This window comes from Microtus pennsylvanicus, chromosome 9 (genome assembly GCF_037038515.1).
Source record: "Microtus pennsylvanicus isolate mMicPen1 chromosome 9, mMicPen1.hap1, whole genome shotgun sequence".
NCBI lineage: Eukaryota > Metazoa > Chordata > Mammalia > Rodentia > Cricetidae > Microtus > Microtus pennsylvanicus.
The window spans coordinates 36,098,344-36,117,535 of NC_134587.1; the positions used below are offsets into that span (position 1 = coordinate 36,098,344).

At 36.8% G+C, this 19,192-nt stretch overlaps 1 protein-coding gene across 1 annotated transcript in view; it reads left to right on the top strand.

Annotated features, from left to right (window-relative positions):
- Positions 1 to 19,192, top strand: part of Lrp1b (LDL receptor related protein 1B) — a 1,720,116-nt gene that overhangs the window by 1,177,181 nt on the left and 523,743 nt on the right. Inside the window, exons 30-31 of the mRNA XM_075985306.1 lie at positions 6,376 to 6,550; positions 7,246 to 7,340. Coding sequence (XP_075841421.1) covers positions 6,376 to 6,550; positions 7,246 to 7,340 — 270 coding nt within the window. The remainder of the gene's footprint in view (positions 1 to 6,375; positions 6,551 to 7,245; positions 7,341 to 19,192) is intronic.

Below are 19,192 nucleotides of genomic sequence, written 5' to 3' on the forward strand. Positions count from 1 at the left end.
TTTGTTTTAATATGCAGGATTTTTAAGGAACTTCATAGCATTTTCTAGGTTTGGCATTAGACTTTTGAAATGTTCTGTGTTTGAATATGTTAAACTGCTCATGATAATTGATTAGTTCAAGGTACATCACAGATGGTAGTATATCTAAATGTGACTAAATATTATGCATGGTTAAGACAAATAACGACTGTACCATGGATGAACAGCTTTGACAATTAGACCCCGTTCATCCTGACTTCGGGCATGTAGTTAATGAGGTACTAACTGTGTAAGTAAATAAGAAGGCCTTGAGAAAAATGGGTCACTAGTTGAGGAATCCTTAGGCACAAAGCTCAGTGAACCTTTAGGAAACCCTGATGAGAAAGTAGCTAGACACTGTAGAGGCTTCATGTTGTACTATATCCCCTAAAAAAGCAAGGGATTATTTTGCTGTGATTTTTTTTTCCTTTCTCCCTCAACAAAATGGGGAATCACATGTAAAATTTAAAGGTGATATCAGTAAGCTAAACTCTTTGAAAGATAAATCAAATGGGAATTGTTAAGGTAGACAGCAAAACTGTAGACAGTAAAGATAACAGGCAGGGATGCTATTAGAAAGTTATATAAATGTTCTGAATTTGAAACAAAAATTAGCCTAGAGCTGGAATGTGGGTCAGTTGGTAGACTGACTGACTAACAGGCATTAAGTCCTGGGTTTGATACCAAGTGCCTTGTGATGACATACACCTAGCACTAAAGGGGAAGAGTCAAAGGAATCCAGAATTCAAGACCAGCATTGTTTACCCAAAAACTCTCTCCTCCCAATCCTTACTTTGAGATGTGTGAAAGTGAGGGCAGACCTTGGACATGGCACAGATGTTATGATGTAACTAACAGGTTGAGGTGACAGACAATCAAACAGAGGTTGGAGGAGCTAGTGCAAAAGTGAGCAAGAAGAGATATGGTGTTTCTTTAATTGACTGACATTTTACATGTGTGTGTGGTGTGTCCACATGTGTTATGTGTAGCTTCATGTGTGTGGAGACACCCAGAGATGGGTATTTAGAGATGTGTATGTATGTATAGATGTCAGAGATTAACAGAAGAACTTTCCACTAGTGATCTGAAGACAAAGTTTCTTACTTGGACATAGGACTTGATAGTTTTAATACTCTGGCTGGTCCTGGTTGAATACTTTCTGTCTTGACTACCCTCGTGGTAGGAGTAGAGGTAGTATGCCAAGCCCATTGTGCATTTGAGTGGGTTCTCTGGATCCAAACTCTGGTCCTCAGAGTTGTACATTAACTGAGCCATCTTTCCAGTGATGGACATGCTTTACTTAGCAGAATATCCTCAAGTTCCCTCCATGTTTTAGCATGTATCAGATGCTTGTCTGTTTCAAGACTGAAGAATATTTTACTGTGTGTGTATACTGTATCGCATTTATTCATTCATCTCGTATTCAACACATGCTGCTTCTAAATTTGACTGTTGTCAAAAATATCATTTTGAACATCACAATCCAAATGGCCCTTTGAGACATCTTCTCTCTTCTGCATGTCTTGAAAACTGTTTGCACAGACCTATAGTTCCAGTCTTGGGAGGTGTAGACATCAGATGTTCAAGATCAATCCCAGCTACAAAATGACTTTGAGGTTAGATTAGGATTCATGAGATCCTTTCACATAAAATGAGGGGGGAGGAAGTAGAATTCCTGAGCTTGAAGATAACCGTTTTGTTCGTTTTGCTTTGTTTTGTTTTGAGGTAACACCATTCTGTTCTCTCATGGGCTGCACACATATCCCTACAATCAGCACACAAAGGCACCAAGCTTTCCCAATATTTGTAAATTTGCTGTTTTTATTTATATTGTAACTTAAAATATTTAAATTAATTCGAGCTGATATATATTATACAAAAAGTGTACATAATTCTTGGGTACCTTGTAAAATCTTGATGCATACATACACACACACACACACATGTGTATATATAATATAGCACTTAAATCACGGTAAACTTTCAGTCTTATGGGATATATCATGTCTTAATTTTAAAGGCACTCAAAAGTTCTTCTAGGTTTTAAAAAACATATGCAGTTCATTGTCAATACCTGCAGAAAACCATCAGCATTAAAGCTCAGAACTTTTAGTTAAGTTTAAGAACGTTAGTTCTCCTGACCATCCCATCTGAAGCAACCGTCCACTTTCCATGGCTTCTGGTAACTGCCACTTAACTGAGACGCCAATGAAATACACAGCTTTAGACTCTAAAAATGAGTGAAATCAAGTGGTACTTGTCATTCCAATGCCTGGTTTATTTTACTTAATGTAATAATCTCCTGTTCTATCTATCTTGGGCAAATGACAAGATCTGACCCTCTTTAGCTACATGATATTCCATTATTCATTGGTACCATAGTTTCTTTTTATAGTCATAAGCGAGAGTCACTTTTATGTTTCCATTTCTTGGATCTTATACATAAGAGAGAATGAATATGAGATTTGAGCTATCTGTTCAGATGCTGGCTCCTTTCTTTTGAAGAGATATTCAGTTGTAATATTGTTGTTTTTATTGTGGTTCTGCTTTTAAACTTTGAGAAAATTCAAACTGCTCCCACAGGGATCTTCTTGTTTACATACCTACCATCTGGGAGCAAGGATTCTTTTCTCTACTAATCCTACTGTCTTTTTGATGAATGCCATTTTGATTAACTTAGTTTTTTTAATTTTTATGTGATGTATTTTGATCATGTTCTTTACCCTCTCCCAACTCCTCCCAAATCCTGCCACCTCCTACCCACCCACCTTCATGACAATCGTCTTTCTTATTGGAGTGACAGGGTGTCTGATCATGCTTTCATTTTCTTCTTTGATGAATAGTATATATGTGCCCATTTTCAAATTCTTTTGACTATTTTTATATCACCTAATGATAAATTTGTATTCAAGTCTTTTGCTAATTTTTAAATCAGCTTTTGCCATTGTCACTAAGTTGTTACTTAAGATAAGCTGAGCACAACATTCAAATTCAAGGAATATTTTCCCTCAGCTGTGCAAGTGCTAGCTCACTCTTAGCTTCACCACCGTATTGATAACTGTCAAGTTTATCTGGTTGGCCTCTGGATTTGCGCATGTGTCTTTGCAATCATCCCTGCATCTTCTCACAATATTCTCATTTTGTCTTTATGGGGATTTTGCTTTTTATTACTCCAGTGGGGAAAAGCTCCAATATTAACTCAGTATTCTTGCTTCTCCATTTATATGCTCTCCCTTGAAAGCATTGATTAAATATATTAGGTAACTTTTTCTAGCTTTCCATAGTCACTCTGGCTAACCTTTTTCTTTGTTTTCCAGTTCCCAGGTTACCTGTATCCAGCTGCTGTTTCTAATTATTCTATATACAGTATTTAATTTTGAGGACTCTTGATTGATTTGTTCTTTAGTTTTGCACTTACTTACATTGCATCTGTTTGGATGTTCATTATGTTCCTTTTTACTAACACAATGGACTTTATCTATGGAAATATAAGAGCATTACTTAAAACATTTCTTTCATGAAAGACTAAAATTTGCTGTTGATTTGGAAAAATGAGGCTTTTAAGCCTCCGATCAATTTAACTTTCTCATTCGACAAGTAGATTTCTTGTCAGTGCCTAGTAGTATACTGCTCAAAGTATAAACCATTTGGAGATATCCTGACATTTGCTTATAGCTAAAGAACTGATAGAAAAATCTAGAGAAAAAAATGTTAATTTTTTTCAAAAATTCTTCTTTTTTAAATGGGAATGTTTTCCCCATTCACCCATCACTAATGATAAATAAAATCTTTCTAGTAACCCTGTGGTCATTCTGCCTTGTTCTCACACTTTTGAGCTGTATTATACAAAGCCGCAAATACCCTACAGAAATGAAGATTCTGTTTCTAGGTTTGGTCTTGATGATTGTCACATTTCTGCTCTCTCGTTTGCTTACCATTATAGCTTAAGCTGACTAGCATTTGTGTGTGTGTGTGTGTGTGTGTGTGTGTGCAACATGCAGACATTCATCTGTCTGTCTTGTGCTTTCACATATATTTGAGAACTAAAATTTATCACGCACCAGAGACTTTTGTGATTAGGGAGGCCTTTGCAGAACATATCATCTGTGTTTAGTTCATGAAAGTGGATTTACCCCAAACAGATGAAAGCTGAACTTTCTGAGAAACTCGCTCAGAGATATTGGTGTGTCTTAATTTGAAAAAGCAGATGTTAAGAGTCAAAATATATTGTTTCAATATTTTTATTTTATTTAATATTTTATTGTCAGACTGGTAAATCAAAATGCTGTCTGGGCTCAAAACAATCACAAGGATACAAAATTCTGGTTGAGATTGTCCAGATGTGTGCTCAGATTAAAAAAATAAATAAAAAATAAAACACCTTCAGCCTCAGGCACTTCAGCCTACACTTTAGTTTTGTAGCTAGTTGATATCCTTAAAATTTCAGATTATTGTTTGGCAAGTTTAATAAGTCACTACAAATCCTTATGTTGAATGTATGCTGCACATGTCTGAGAAAATAGTCAACATATTGGAAACATATATTGATAACATATACAGAGTTTTGCTCTACAATTATAGAGGAGCACATTCTCCAGGCCATATATTTGGCTTAATTGGTAAGCAATTTAAAATATTCAGAGCATCAGAAAGATACAAATATTTTACAAAGCATGTCATAGAAGAACAATATTACACCCTCTAAATGATTCTCAGAAATCCTTTGTGTTATTTTTAAGTTGTCTCGGGGTAAGATGAACAAAAATGGAGGGGAAAAACAATCTATGTAACTAATGCTGATAACAAAGAACCAGGGCCCCATGGTTGGAGCAGGAATCCAAAGCTCATTCTTTTAGGACTGCCTCTCTTCAGCAGGTGAGCTCCAGAAGGTGGGGCAGGAGGAATGTGCCATGAGAGAGAAGAAAAGTCTAATTTCAAAGAGGTGTTGTATTATCTTTGTCTCAAGAACAACAACAAGAAGAATATGCAATTGTGCTGTAAACTAAGCCCGCATTCAGAATGCAGAGATTGAGCAGTGACAGTTAGAAGGAAACATACACAGGGCACAGAGGGAGGAACCAGCACTGCAAGGGCCAGGCACATGAAGAAAAGCTTCCTGACATTGGAAGTAAATTAGACAGGCATCACCCTCCTCTTTGCTTCACAGCCGCAGCACAATTACTGGAACCCTGGCCCTCTTCTGCTTTGTTAGCAAGTTTTGTAAGTCTGAAATTATCTACTTTGATGGAGTTTTCCAATTTTATTGTTTTCGAAAATCTAGTTTGCTGGCCTCCTTTGAGTGGGCAGTTGTATTGATTGCAGTGGAGTGAGGTAGTAGCTGCTGGGACTGGTCAGCACTGCAGGAAGTTCATGCCTGAGGACCACCTGAACACTCACTACCCCCATCCTTCCCACATTTGCTGAACAGGCTGTGTTTTCACATGTCCGCCAGAAGGTTTAGGAACTAATGATTAAAGAGCCCCAAATACTAAAAATATAGAAATACTAAATACTAGAAAATAACAAAATAAAAAAAGAGACAAGTCCAGGTTAAACTCTCAAATGCCATAGATAGTCACTAAAATGGTCCTACTATACATTACTAATCTTCATAATTCACAACAGTTGGCTTTAGTATGTGTCTCTTTTTAAAATGCCCCTGTGTATTTAAGACACATCCCCATGCTTGTTTTTCAGGACGCCCAATTCACTAATCAAAGAAAAACAGTGCAGACACCCACACCCGTTTCAGTGGCGCTGAATCTACTCTTAATTAGACTTTTGTCATTACTGCAGAGTCCACATTTGGAATAACATTAAAATGATTTTAGTTTTCTTCTCATAGTCCATTAAATTCCTGTTAATTGTCTATGTTGAAAGGTGTTCAAGTTTGCTGGTTTGGGAGAAGGTTGAATTATTTTATTTCACATAATTAGCAAATCAGCACTAAAAACTTCAAGCAGCCCATTTGTTAATGACACACAGTGCTTTTTCCTAACTAGACCTGTGTGGTGCCGACTGCAGAAGCTATTATTCTCCCTCAAATCGTGGTCACTCCTGCCCACAAGACTTCTTCCAGTGTCCGTTCCAAGCGTTTACTGGAGAATCATTGACTGCTACTCTAATTTTGATGATAATTGTTGCTTCAGGTTTCCTAATGCCTCTGCAGTTAGACATTAATGATTATGCATGCCTTAAGAAGTGTTGATAAGGGAATGAGATTACAATCTTGTACATTTTTAGCTGACAAATTAAAGTGTAAATTAGGTTTTCCCTTAGACAGAGAATAACTTACCTGAGGAGCCAGGCGTATGTGAACCTTCGGTCACTCTCCATTTTCTTTATCCTGTTTTGCAGATATTCAGAGCATCAGAGGGTTAGCGGTGGACTGGGTGTCGCGTAATTTATACTGGATTAGCTCGGAATTTGATGAAACACAAATTAACGTGGCCAGGCTAGATGGCTCTTTGAAAACCTCAATTATCCATGGAATTGATAAGCCACAGTGCCTGGCAGCTCACCCAGTCAGGGGGTAAAGTATGATTTTTAAAATTCTTTTTTGTAGCATATTTTACTTTATTTCTGATTTTACACAAAACGATTGTTTAATTCAGATGATACATGTACTGAAGAGAGAGGCGAAATGTGACTGGAAATTGAGTATGGAAATTGTTTTAGAGATTCGGAGTCCTGGTTAGAGATTTTTATCCAAATGAAATGCCATCTATAAGCTCTCATTAGTGCGTGTTTCTAGGGAATGAGAGTTTAGAACAAAAAGTTGCAGAGGAAAAGCCATTTCCTTTAGAATGCTGTTCATGAATATTTCCTTACTGTGTGGTCACTACAAAGGCAGCCTGCTCTTGCCTCCGGTGAGTGGAGGGGCCAGTGTGATACCAGAGCTTTACCTTCCCCTCTACACATTCTAATCCCTTCTCAGCCAAGAGAATTCTGTTTAGATGAAGACAGAATGAAAGTAGTTTGTTGTGGTCTGGGTTAAGCATCAGATTTGGAAGTACTAGGAAAATGAGAAAGGATAAAATTCTTTCAAAGAGAATAAAAAACAAAAGAGATGTTTTCCCGCCTAGGAAAATGTGCAGGGACCCAACACTTTTAGACATTTTGGAAAAAGAGTTAATCTTGTACCTAGAATATGTTTTCTTTAGTCTTTGTCTTATGTTTCTTAAATGGATCTGCATGTAATATTTAATCCATATCTTTTGAATTAAGGAAACTATACTGGACAGATGGAAATACAATAAACATGGCAAATATGGATGGGAGTAATATCAAGATTCTCTTTCAGAACCAAAAGGAACCAGTTGGTAAGTATTTTTTTTATATAATTAATAGTGACAGGTTTAATGAGATACATGTGTATGATTTTGAACTCAACACTAAACAATTATAGAAGAGTAATATAAATTGGATCGAATTTCTTGGTAGCATAGAATTGGTTTTCTCTATATGAGGTTCCTTTTCTGTGGGGAAGGGCTTGCTATTAAACTTCCTTAGCACAGAGACTGCCTGAGCATCCATGTGACAGCTTCATATGTGCATATTATGACATTTGCTTGCTTCCACTTGTTCTCCTCCCTCTTCAGCTCTGCCACTTTCCTTCTGTTTCCATGGATTCTGTTAGAGCGTCCTTCCCCTTTTATCCTAGTTAGGGGGTCTAATACTGCTTCGAAAGCCCAACCATTAGCAACTTGTGGAGAAAAGGAGTTATTTTATTTCCTCTTCATCAAAGGAAATCAGAGCAGAAACAGAAGAAAGAAACCCGGAGGTAGGAACTGATGTAGTGGCCATGGGCACCTGCTCTGTCTTGGTTTGTTCTATAAAGCTTGCTCAGCTTACTTTCTTATGTACCCCAGGACCACCTGCTCAGGAGTGACACCACCCACCATGGGCCGTGTCCTCCCCTATCAATTACTAGGTAAGAAAACATACTACTGGATTACAAATAGGCCAAACTAGTGGGGATATTTTCTCAATCAAGGTTCTCTCTTTTCAAATGGCTCTAGCTTGTGTCAAGTTGACCAAACCTAAATGGAATACCTCCTTTTAGACCAATTCCTTCTTTTTTATAGATCCCTTTCTACCTTCATGGCATTCCCACAGAATAATATTTAAATACAGATTCCATGTATAGAAGAAAACATAATTGTCTCTGTCAATCTGGCCTGTTTTACTATGTATAATGATCTTGGGTTTCACCTTTCTTTCTCCCTGTAGATGTCATGATTATATTCTGCATAAAGCCTTAAAGACCGAATCAAATTCTGTTGTATTTATGTATCTCATTTGTTCTATCAGTCCAACTGTTGATGAACCTCTAACCTAGTTTCTTGTTTTGGCTATTGTGAGTAGTGTAGTCTATCTATAGCTACAGAAATTCAGGTATTGCTGTGATTTGCTGACTTAATGTCCTCCAGTTATATGCCCAGGACAGATGCAGCTGAGTCATACATTAATGCTCTTGGTTTGTTTTTTTTAATTTGAATATTATTTATTTTGTCTGTGGACATATATATGTATGTTCATATGTGAGTGTATGTATATGCGTGATCCCATGTGTGCATGTAAATGTGGAGGTCAGAGGTCAACCCTATCTTTTTCTTTTTAGAAACTGTACACTTTGTGTCTGAGACAAGGACTCGAGGCTTCTGTAGATATCAGGCTGAACGGTCAAGGAGCCCCTAGGCTCCTCCTGTCTCTTCCTTAGCTCTGAGATTGCATGTGGACACCACTACACCTGCCTTTTTACATAGGGCTGGATATTGAAGTCAGGTCTTAATGTTTATTTGGCAAATGCTTTACTGACTGACCTCTGCTCCTAAAGGAATTTTAATGTACATTTCTCCCTTGGTTCAGGGTGGTAAACATTTTTTCCTACTGTTTGTTGGTAGTTTCTCATTCTCCTGAGAACTATCATCTCAATTTATTAGGTCATGTATTGACTAGATATTTAGGCGCTATTTTTTTATGTTTAATGTTTGACATTGCTTACATAGTCTACATAGTAACCCTGTGTCCAATGTGTAATTGGCATATGTTTTCTCCCAATATTCAGCTGTGTCTTCACTCTGACAACTGTTTCCTTTGCTCTGCAAGGGCTTTTCAATATCATCAATCCTATTTGTCAATTCACAAATGTATTTCCCTTTCAGAAGGTTCTAGTCCAGACCTACATTTGATGTTTTATTTATATTTTCTTCTAAAAGTTTCAGAATTCCAGATACTACATTCATGTCTCTGATGTAATCTGAGTTCACTTTGTACAGGTTAGAGAAAGGGGTGTCCTACCAGTCTTTCGTATATGATTGTCTAGTGGCAACACTTGTTAAAAAGGGCATTTGCTTCCTAGTGTATGCAGTAGGTGAACTATATGTCAACACAAGAAATGTCCTCATGACACCACCAAAATTAACTCCTAAGACTTGTAATATAACTTTAACAAAATAGAAAGATACAACAATCTACTTACAACAGTCAGTGGCTTAGTAGAAAATTCTTGCTTAGCATGTAGGAGGCCAATTTAACACAAGCTATGAGAGGACTCAGCATAATGACACTGAAGAAAAGAACTGAAGGAGACAGAAAGATGGACAGACCTTCCACATTTATGGAGTGACCAATAATATAAACATACATTTATCACAAAAGTGGCCTACAAATTTAATATAATACTCATCAAAATTCCACCTTCATTCTTTATAGGACTAAAAATATTAATCTGAGAATTTTCACAGAAGCATGCAAAACCCAAAATAGCCAAAGCAAGCCAAGCAGGATGGGCAGAGCTAGACATATCTCTATGCCCAAACTCAAACTACAGCACAGAGGTACAATAACAAAACTGCAGAGTGCTGATACAAACACCAACATGTAGATCAATGGAAGAGAAGAGAGATGTAGAAAGAAACCTACTGAATGCTCAGGAGCCCTTTTGGTAGCTCTAGAATTCTATTTAGCAGAAGAGTTAATTAGCAAGAGAAAATTCTAAAATTTGGTCCTGTTCACAAACACATGTGGGTCTTCAGGTAATTGTGAAGTCCAAAGAAATATTGAAGCTTGATACTTACTGGGATATATGAGATGGAAGACAACTATTACCTCAGAGTTTCTTTATGTCAGTTCTGTGTAGCCAAGTTTCTTCCTTGTAAGTGACCAGATGCATCCCACCTTGATCCATGAAGGATTAATGTCATCAAGCACTGTGTATGGAAGGCTTGCTGCACACAGGAGAAAATAGGTCAGGAGGCCATTTAAAGAAAATCAGAGTTTCTCAGATGATTTTTTACTAGAAATAATTGGTATGTTTATTCATCATATTTTCTCTGAACTACTTCAGAGGCAAGGAGGAAAGATATTTGTCATTGAAACAGAAAACTAAGTCCTTTTAATTTGAAAAAATTACATTTTAAACATCTGTTTTGTTAAAAACATAACAGTGCTGACATTCTTGAGCTGCTCCTATAAAACATCTTTGAAATTTAAAAAAAATTTACCCTAAGAGAGACTATTTAACTGGTATCTACGTATACTAATATTTTTTACCTCTATATATCTTTCTCACATTTTTTATATCTTTGTGAGTCCAGAATTATAACATTTATTTGGAATTTTATAGTCTGTTTTCAAAAAGACATAATAACTTGGCTTTTATATTAAATTTGAAAATGTAAAATATACAATGGAAAAATGATAGTTTGAGCTTGAATTGCAGAGAGAATATTTTTAAGTTGAGAAAATAAGTAATATAAACTAAAGTTTTTCATTAATAGCTTCTTTATTTTAGGAATATGAAAATATACTGACTTGATGAAGTTATACTCGATAGTAATAATTTAAAATAGGTGCAGTATGCAAAGGTTTGAAATAACGCCTCTCATGTAGCCTAAACCAAACCTTTTGGTGTAGACAATACAGTTGCTAGCTCCCTCCTTTGTACTTTTTTTTTTTTGACATTTGCACATTGTTGAAATCTAGGCTAGTGCTGGAAATCTGGGCAGACTGAAATGCAAATCCTTCTGTGAAGAAGACAGAGCAGAGGAAATGGCTTTACAAGGTCCAGCTCCACACACAGGACTCCTTTTAGATGGATGAGATTCAGTTGCATCTTGCCAGAGGCTGCCCAGAATGTGCAGGGTTGACAGCTCTGATGAGAAATCTATTATTTATACTGAAATTTGGGAATCATGGGTTACACCCAAATAATAATGTATATGCTTGTTTCGGGATTGAAGACACTGTCTCCTTTCATACTGAATAGCCAGACCCCTATTAAACTATTGATGTAGAAATTCCACAAAAGCTTGCAAGTTATAAAGGCCATTTATCTGGAAGGGTGAGTGGGGGATGGTGAGAGAAGAAGGGCAATTGGGGGAAGTTGAATGAGGAAGAGTGATTGAGAGAGGGGCAGGAAGGAGGGGGAGTGTTTCTCTTTGCACTTAGCCTTTGCTTCCTGAGATGCTGTGCACTGAATGCTAGCTACTGTTACTGCAGAGACAAACACTGACTACCTGCTCCTTTTCAGTTTTCATTGTCTCTGACAATTACTTTAAAATAAAACTTCTACGCAACACTTTTATAAAATGTGAAGCTGTTGTTCTCCTCTGTTTGAAGCTTTCTTTAGCTGAAAACCATGTCTCAGCTAGTAAGTCACCAACTTTTTCCATCTATAACTATCCAAGCAAACCGAATACCCTGAGTCTTTCAATATTTTAAAAGCTTTCACATTTATATAAAGCATTCCTGATACAGCATTTGGGGAGTATAGTATTTGATATGATTTTTAGGAAACCAAACAAATCTATGTTTATTATTCTACTTTGACAATTATGGACAATCGGTATGACTCCAATAAATGTCTTACCTTTTCAGGAAATTGTTCCAGTTTTTATAAAATGTCGATCTTGGTACCTAATCTGTGATCACATGGAGTTGCAGGTTCCCTGAGCAGCATCTCATGTTTCAGTAATATGTTCCATATTTCCTTAGTGCCCCAGGATATTTTTACCCTTGCCCTAAGACATTAAATCATTGCTTTTTATAGCATACAACTGTTGGAAATGGCATAATTCTCTAACAAAACAATATTAATAAATATATGTAGTCTGTTCATTGCTAAAATCAGCGGGATACAAATCAAGCCTGATAAAACCTTCTTAGTATTCAAATCTGCATGATGAGCCTGGATGTGTTGTTCACACCATAGAATGCCAACTCCTTCAAATGTGACCAGAACTACCCTGCTTTTTAAAGCACCAGAGGTTTTTTGTTTTTAGTGGCAGAGAAAAATAAAATTTATCTTAGTGTTAGTAATGCATCAGGGGAGAGATAGAAAAGTCGAAATGATAACTAAAATTTAGAAAACTAGTTGGCTAGGATGTGGACCATTAATATAATTTCTGCTCAGTGATTTTAGGAGAGGCATTTTGCAATCATTTGATGCTTTCTAGTGAAGAGTTTTTGTATCTTTCAGGAAGTTTCTCAGGTGAGCAATATTATTAGCTACAATTTTTTTAAAGGCTCTAAAATGCTTTTATATTAGTTTTATAGTTGTGGGAATTAATCTAGAGACACACAGGTTAGGCATGAGGTCTGCTACTTAGCTGTACCTAGCCTGTATCCCTGTTAAAGAAATGTATATACTGCTATGTTATTTTTCAACCTATATCATATCACTGGATTCATAGTTCCAGAGTTTTAACAGAGAAATAATGCTTGTATTTTTGTTATTTGTGCATGTGGAGCTTATGAGTGTCTGTATATATGTGTGTGCGCTTGTATGTAGACAGACAGAGAGATAGAGACAGAGACTCTTTGGTTGATTGCCAGGATATTTCATGGGACCTGATTGGAAAGGAAAAAAAAAATGGTTAACATTATTTAGTGAGTGGTGGGGAAGGACAATTTAGAAATGTTGAGGCAAAAACTGGAAGTGCATATTAAGCCCACATATCTTCCTACAAACACCACAATTCTGTTCAATGTAGTTTTTCAGATTAGCCCAAGGTTTAAGGAATTTTTTTTCTTTTCTTAAGGCTCATTGATTAAAGACAGTAATCCTATGCACAAAATTTATTCACAGCAGTGCCCAGGTTCATATTTAATATAGTTACAAGTTCTAAAAACAAACTGTATTTTACCTCTTCATATACTTGTTCTTACATCACACATATGTTTGCATACTTTGTTTTTGCAAACGTAGCTAATGCTGTGTGATAGTCTCAACACTGATGTCCATAAAGTTTTACATCAGCTTATAGAAGAGTAGTATGGGCCAGATGTGCTAGGTGGACAGTAATGCATTTAGCATCCATCATTTCTGAATAGAAGACTGTTACAGGGAGAGAGAACCACTTGTTTCATTCCCGTCCCCCTGGCTATCCTAGACCCTAAATAAACACACAGAAGCTATCTTAATTAAATCACTGCTTGTCCCATTAGCACTAGTTTCTTATTGGCCAACTCTTACATATTAATTTAACCCATTTTTATTAATCTTTATATCGCCATGTGGCAGTAGCCTATCAGCAAATTTCCAGCATGTTTGACTCTGGCAGCTCCATATTGTCTCTCTACCTCCACCTTCCTCCTCCCATGCTATAGGCCAAGCCAGTTCTTTATTTATTAACCAATAAAAGCAACACATAGGCAGAAGGACCTCCCGCACCAGAGGTGATAAATTATTTTAGATTTATTGTATTGAATTTACCATGTGGTAACTTTAAGGCTGAATGTTATGTAAAGCATCAACATGCATTCATTTTAGCTAAACAAAAGGAAAAGAAAGAGGTTGAAAGAGTGTTTGTAACTAGTAGTCACAAAAAAATGTACGTATCTAATTTTTGAAAACAAAAATAAAAGAGGGAGGAAGTTGGGGAAGGAACCGAAGAACAAAGGAAGAGATGAAGGAACGAAGATAGGAAGGCTAACAGCTTCACTTTCAAATTATGTGTCTTTAGTATACACTTTTGTATACAATGTTCAATAGGCACCATGGATGGCATCAAGAAGACTTCATAGAACTGACTTGGTAAAATTTATTTTCTAATAAATATTATAGTGAGGAGATAAGAGAAATCCACACATTGTGTATGCCTATGTGGAAAAGTTTATAAAAATGGAAGACAAATTTTAGCTCCTACCGTGTCACAGTTATTGGGCTACAAACTATTTCTTCATAGTTTGTAATCTACAACTAAAATCAAGTGGGACCGTTGTGGAATCCCCTTCTTTGGTGCTCCTTGCCAACCAGGCTTGTAACACTTAAGCTGCCTGTTACAGATTTCCCCCATCCTCTTTATTACTTTTTTCTTTTCTAATACACCAAGGATGACTCTTTCATAAGGCTCCTTTGATCTTCTGGACTGGGCTGAAACCTCTTCATGTAGACTCTGTTAGTGATTTTGTCCTTTTGGACTCTTGTTCCCTAGCTCCTGGAGAGGAAGTTTGAGATCAGCATGTTTGGTTTGTCATTATGTCATGGGCTCAGCTCCATTGTTGGCACATGAGGAAATCTTCAATAAATAAGTGCAGTTTACTCCTGAGCAGGAAACAAGCAAGTCTAGTAGTTTTGTGCCAAGCAGGCATATTCCTAAAGAATGGTATGAAGAATTATAAATAACAAATGCATGATTAGTTTGGAAGGAAAAACTGGAAATACTTGTCTTTTAAACATTCTGTAGGCTTGTTTCTTGCTTATTCCTCTCCCTCCATTGTTACATTATCAAGCATTTGACTTTGATTAAAACCTCAGCAAGAGATATCTCACACAATGAAACAATAGGCTGGGACTGCTTTGATGTAGTTATCTCCTTATTGACAAAGCCTCATAACACAGGAAATAAAGAAAAGAAATAGATTGTATTACAATAATCCCCCATTTATGCCAATCCTATTAGTGTTAATATTTTTATCTTTTTAAACAGTCTTTCGGGCGCTTAAAATAAATTCAAAGCATGGTACTTGTTATCTGATTTTCTTGTGTCATAATATTTTAACTATGATTTCTTGAACCATTTCTTAGAATCTGTCTAATAATTTACAACATTTACTAACCAAGACAAAATAATAAAGAATTTAAGAATGATACCCTTTTTATTTTAAAAAATCATCAGTATAATTGCTTTTTATATTTATGAAAATTTTAAATTTCATAAATAACTTGACAAAATAGTTTTGTAGTTTTACATAAAAACATCTCTTTGATATAAAGTGACAGTTAAGCTGTATGAGGACATATTCTCAAAGAATCCATGCTGTGGTATTTCACTTGGAAAGTGCTTTCAGAACTGGTCCCCGGAGACATTTTCTAAATTGGAATTCCATGGTCTTGTGAATGCATGCATTGTTGTAAAAATAAATACAAAGCATTTGTTTTTTTTTTGCTGATGCACATGATATTTATACCACAAAGTACAACATAAGGACATTTATTACTGCATTATTTACTCATAGTTTTACTTACTCATTATAAGCAATTAGAGCTATTATTTAATGATGAATCTTTCTGAGTGAGTATATTGTGGCTTCTCTACCTTCCTCCTACTTTCCTCAGACAATAGTCACAGAGAGAACAAAGTGAGCAGGAGAGGAAAAGTCTCTACTTGGTGACTTCCTGTATATTTCTGCCATGTTTTATTTAATATTGTGGAATATGAAATGCAGATCAAGTATCTGTACAGAAGCATGGGCTCTGACAAACGTTGTTGCACTTCCTTCCAAGCATGAAGTGAAGCTATGCCTTTGCGTTCAACACAGTCTAGGATCTCGGCTACACTTTGCAATTAAAAATAGCTACGGTGACTTCTATCTAAGCATTGCAAATTCTCAAGCTACTTACAGAGATTTTATGTTAATTACACACAGCAGCCATTCTCCAGAGGGTTGGATGTTCATCTCATTCATTCACAAACTGTGGCTTCCTTAAAAGAAGCTAGTGTTTGAAACATGTTCATCCTTCACCATGGTGCTGTGACCAGAGAGGCAGGTTTCAGTGAGTTTCATTTCATTGAGTTTCATTCATCTGACTTTAATAAAAAAGCAAGGAAAGAAAAAAGAAGAAAAAAGAAAAGCACAAATTTCCTTCAAGCATGGTCAGGAAGAAATTTCCAGAGCCTGCTACCCATGCGAAACACAATCCAATTAGAGCATAGCAGAGTGCTTTCGGAGCATGCAGGACTCTGCAAGAATCCTCTCCCCTCCACATACGGTGAATCAGAGTTCATTATTTCTAAATCCTTAAATTCTAGTTTTAAATTGTACGAAAATGTCACCCTGGACTCTCCAGAATTTAGACTTTTGTTGTTATTGTAATTTACCGATTCTTTGCTTGATTGCTGGTCAATTTAAATGTGTGACATAAATCACATAAAAATTCATAATCACATCAAAATACCCAACTCATATTTTATGTGAATGTGCCATTGCAGATGGAGTAATAACAACCTACCACAGAAATGATTAAAAATGAATAGCTAGATTTGAGACTTAAAAAACTATCAGAAAGGGGAAGTTTCTTGTTCTTTGAGGGGGGAAGAACATGAGGTAAAGGAGGAATGAGTATGGGATGGATTCGAGCTGCATCCTCTGTATGAGCATCCACAGGGGGACGGCTGATCGATTGAGGGGAATGCTCATTAGGTTGCCAGGAACTACAGTTTCCAAAATTTAAGAATGATGTAACAGTGCTTTAATTTTTTTTCATTTTGAATTTCTTAAGCTATGAAATATTACTTTGACAAATATAAAACTATAGGTCTAAAAACTGTTAAAATGCTTTTAAGTTGAAACAGTTCTCAGAAGCAAAATGCCAAAGCCTTGTCATTGATTCTGGCTTTCCATTTTTTGTTTGTTATTTCCACAAGGCACATAACATTTGTCAGTCGCCTAGACATAAAAAATAAATATGCCTAGGTACAGCAATAAACTGTCCAAAGTAAAATGATCTATAGGAGGATGATGGAAGGGGTCTGACTCTTCGCCTGGTAAGATATGCAACCATCAGTCCATCGACTCATCCCAGAAATTCCACCCAGGATTGCTTAGTACTTAACACGGAGCACATCACAGGGCAAGTGGAGAATGGCTTTGTCCAGGAGAAGTTAGATTGGAGCATTCTATTCAATTTATCGTGTGCTTTTCAAAAAATGGAAAATTTTATGAGATGCTTTTAAATTCAAGTGAGTTCACAAAAATATTGCATGAAAGAGTCTATTTTCAGTAAAGAAAAAAAAACATTTGCCACCTTTGAAATATTGTAAATGCAGATATAAAATGTAAATACATAACACTAGTACCTGAAAAATAATCATGCCAAAAAGTCATCTTTAGAGTTTTTCAGGGTTGTCCAAGTAACTCCCCAAACATTATAGTTCATTGCTGTTGTTTTTGGTTACCCGCACCTGCTACTCCACCCAGAGGTGGAAGGTAAGTCCCAGTTGCTAAAGACACCACACATTTTGAAGAAAGAAGCCAGTGTACCTGAGTTTTGCCTGAACTAAAAGCCTCCTGTCTTGAGGACTAGTTTTCATGGAACATGAAGGTGACATGCAGGCTTCTAAGCAAGGGAAACAATGAATAGTCTACCCAGCTATGATGCCTGTGAACCACAATGACCAGCATGGCGCCATAAGCATGCAGAAATGGCATACATACCTTGATCGTAACCAAACAGCTTTATTTATTTATTTATTTATTAAGGATTTCTGCCTCCTCCCCTCAACCGCCTCCCATTTCCCTCCCCCTCCCCCGATCAAGTCACCCTCCCTCATCTGCTCAAAGAGCAATCAGGGTTCCCTGACCTGTGGGAAGCCCAAGGACCGCCCACCTCTATCCAGGTCTCCTAAGGTGAGCATCCAAACTGCCTAGGCTCCCCCAAAGCCAGTACGTGCAGTAGGATCAAAAACCCACTGCGATTGTTCCTGAGTTCTCAGTATTCCTCATTGTCCTCTATGTTCAGCTAGTCCAAATTTATCCCATGCTTTTTCAGACCCAGGCCAGCTGGCCTTGGTGAGTTCCCGATAGAACATCCCCATTGTCTCAGTGTGTGGGTGCACCCCTTGCTGTCCTGAGTTCCTTGCTCGTGCTCCGTCTCCTTCTGCTCCTGATTTGGACCTTGAGATTTCTGTCCCGTGCTTTTCTGTCTGTCTCCTTTCATCACCTGATGAAGGTTAATATTCATGAGGATGACTATGTGTTTGTCTTTGGGTTCACCTTCTTACTTAGCTTCTCTAGGAAATAGAAAACACTATCCTGAGTGAGGTAAGCCAGACCCAAAAAGAGGAACATGGGATGTACTCACTCATATTTGGTTTCTAGCCATAAATAAAGGACAATGAGTTTATAATGCATGTTCCTAGAGAAGCCAAACAGCTTTTTAACTGGACATAAGACTCCCTCAACAACAGAGAAACACATGACTGTACTGGAAAGCTATCTGCCTTGACCTAATGAAGTCATGGATCCTGGAGGAGAATCTAAAACTGCCTCTTTATTAATCCAACACATTCCCTCTACATTATGAATATCATTATGCCCACAAATAAGTTTTGTTCTCATACCTCAATCAAACTTCTCTTTGCAACCAACAGACTACTGTAGAAAGCACAGTCAACTAAACACAGAGTTGTAGCATTTACAAAAAGCACAACTGATTAATGCAGAGTTATAAAGCTTACTAAAAGCACAACCAATCAGAGTTGTGGAGCCCAGTTGTAGAGGAAACATGCACAATGCATTTCCTGAACCTAGGCTCAGGAATAATTATGGAAGAGGCCAGAAAGACATTAAGAGTCAGAGGAACAAGAAATTTTCTGTGGATTATGTTTCTTATCAATATCAGAGAAGTTACACTCTGGAAATTTAAACAATGTGATTGCCTAAACATAGTCTGAATTACGGTATGACTATACATTCAACCTAAATGTCCCTTTACTAAAGAATAAATAAGGAAAATGTGGTACATTTACACAAAGGAGTACTACACAGCATAAAAAATAATGACAGCTTGAATTTTGCAGGAAAAATGGATGGAGCTAGAAAACATTATTTTGAGTAAGGTAACCCAGACACAGAAAGACAATTATCACATGTACTCACTCATAGGTGTTTTTTAAACATAAAGCAAAAAAATCCAGCCTACAAACCACAATCCCAGAGAGCTTAG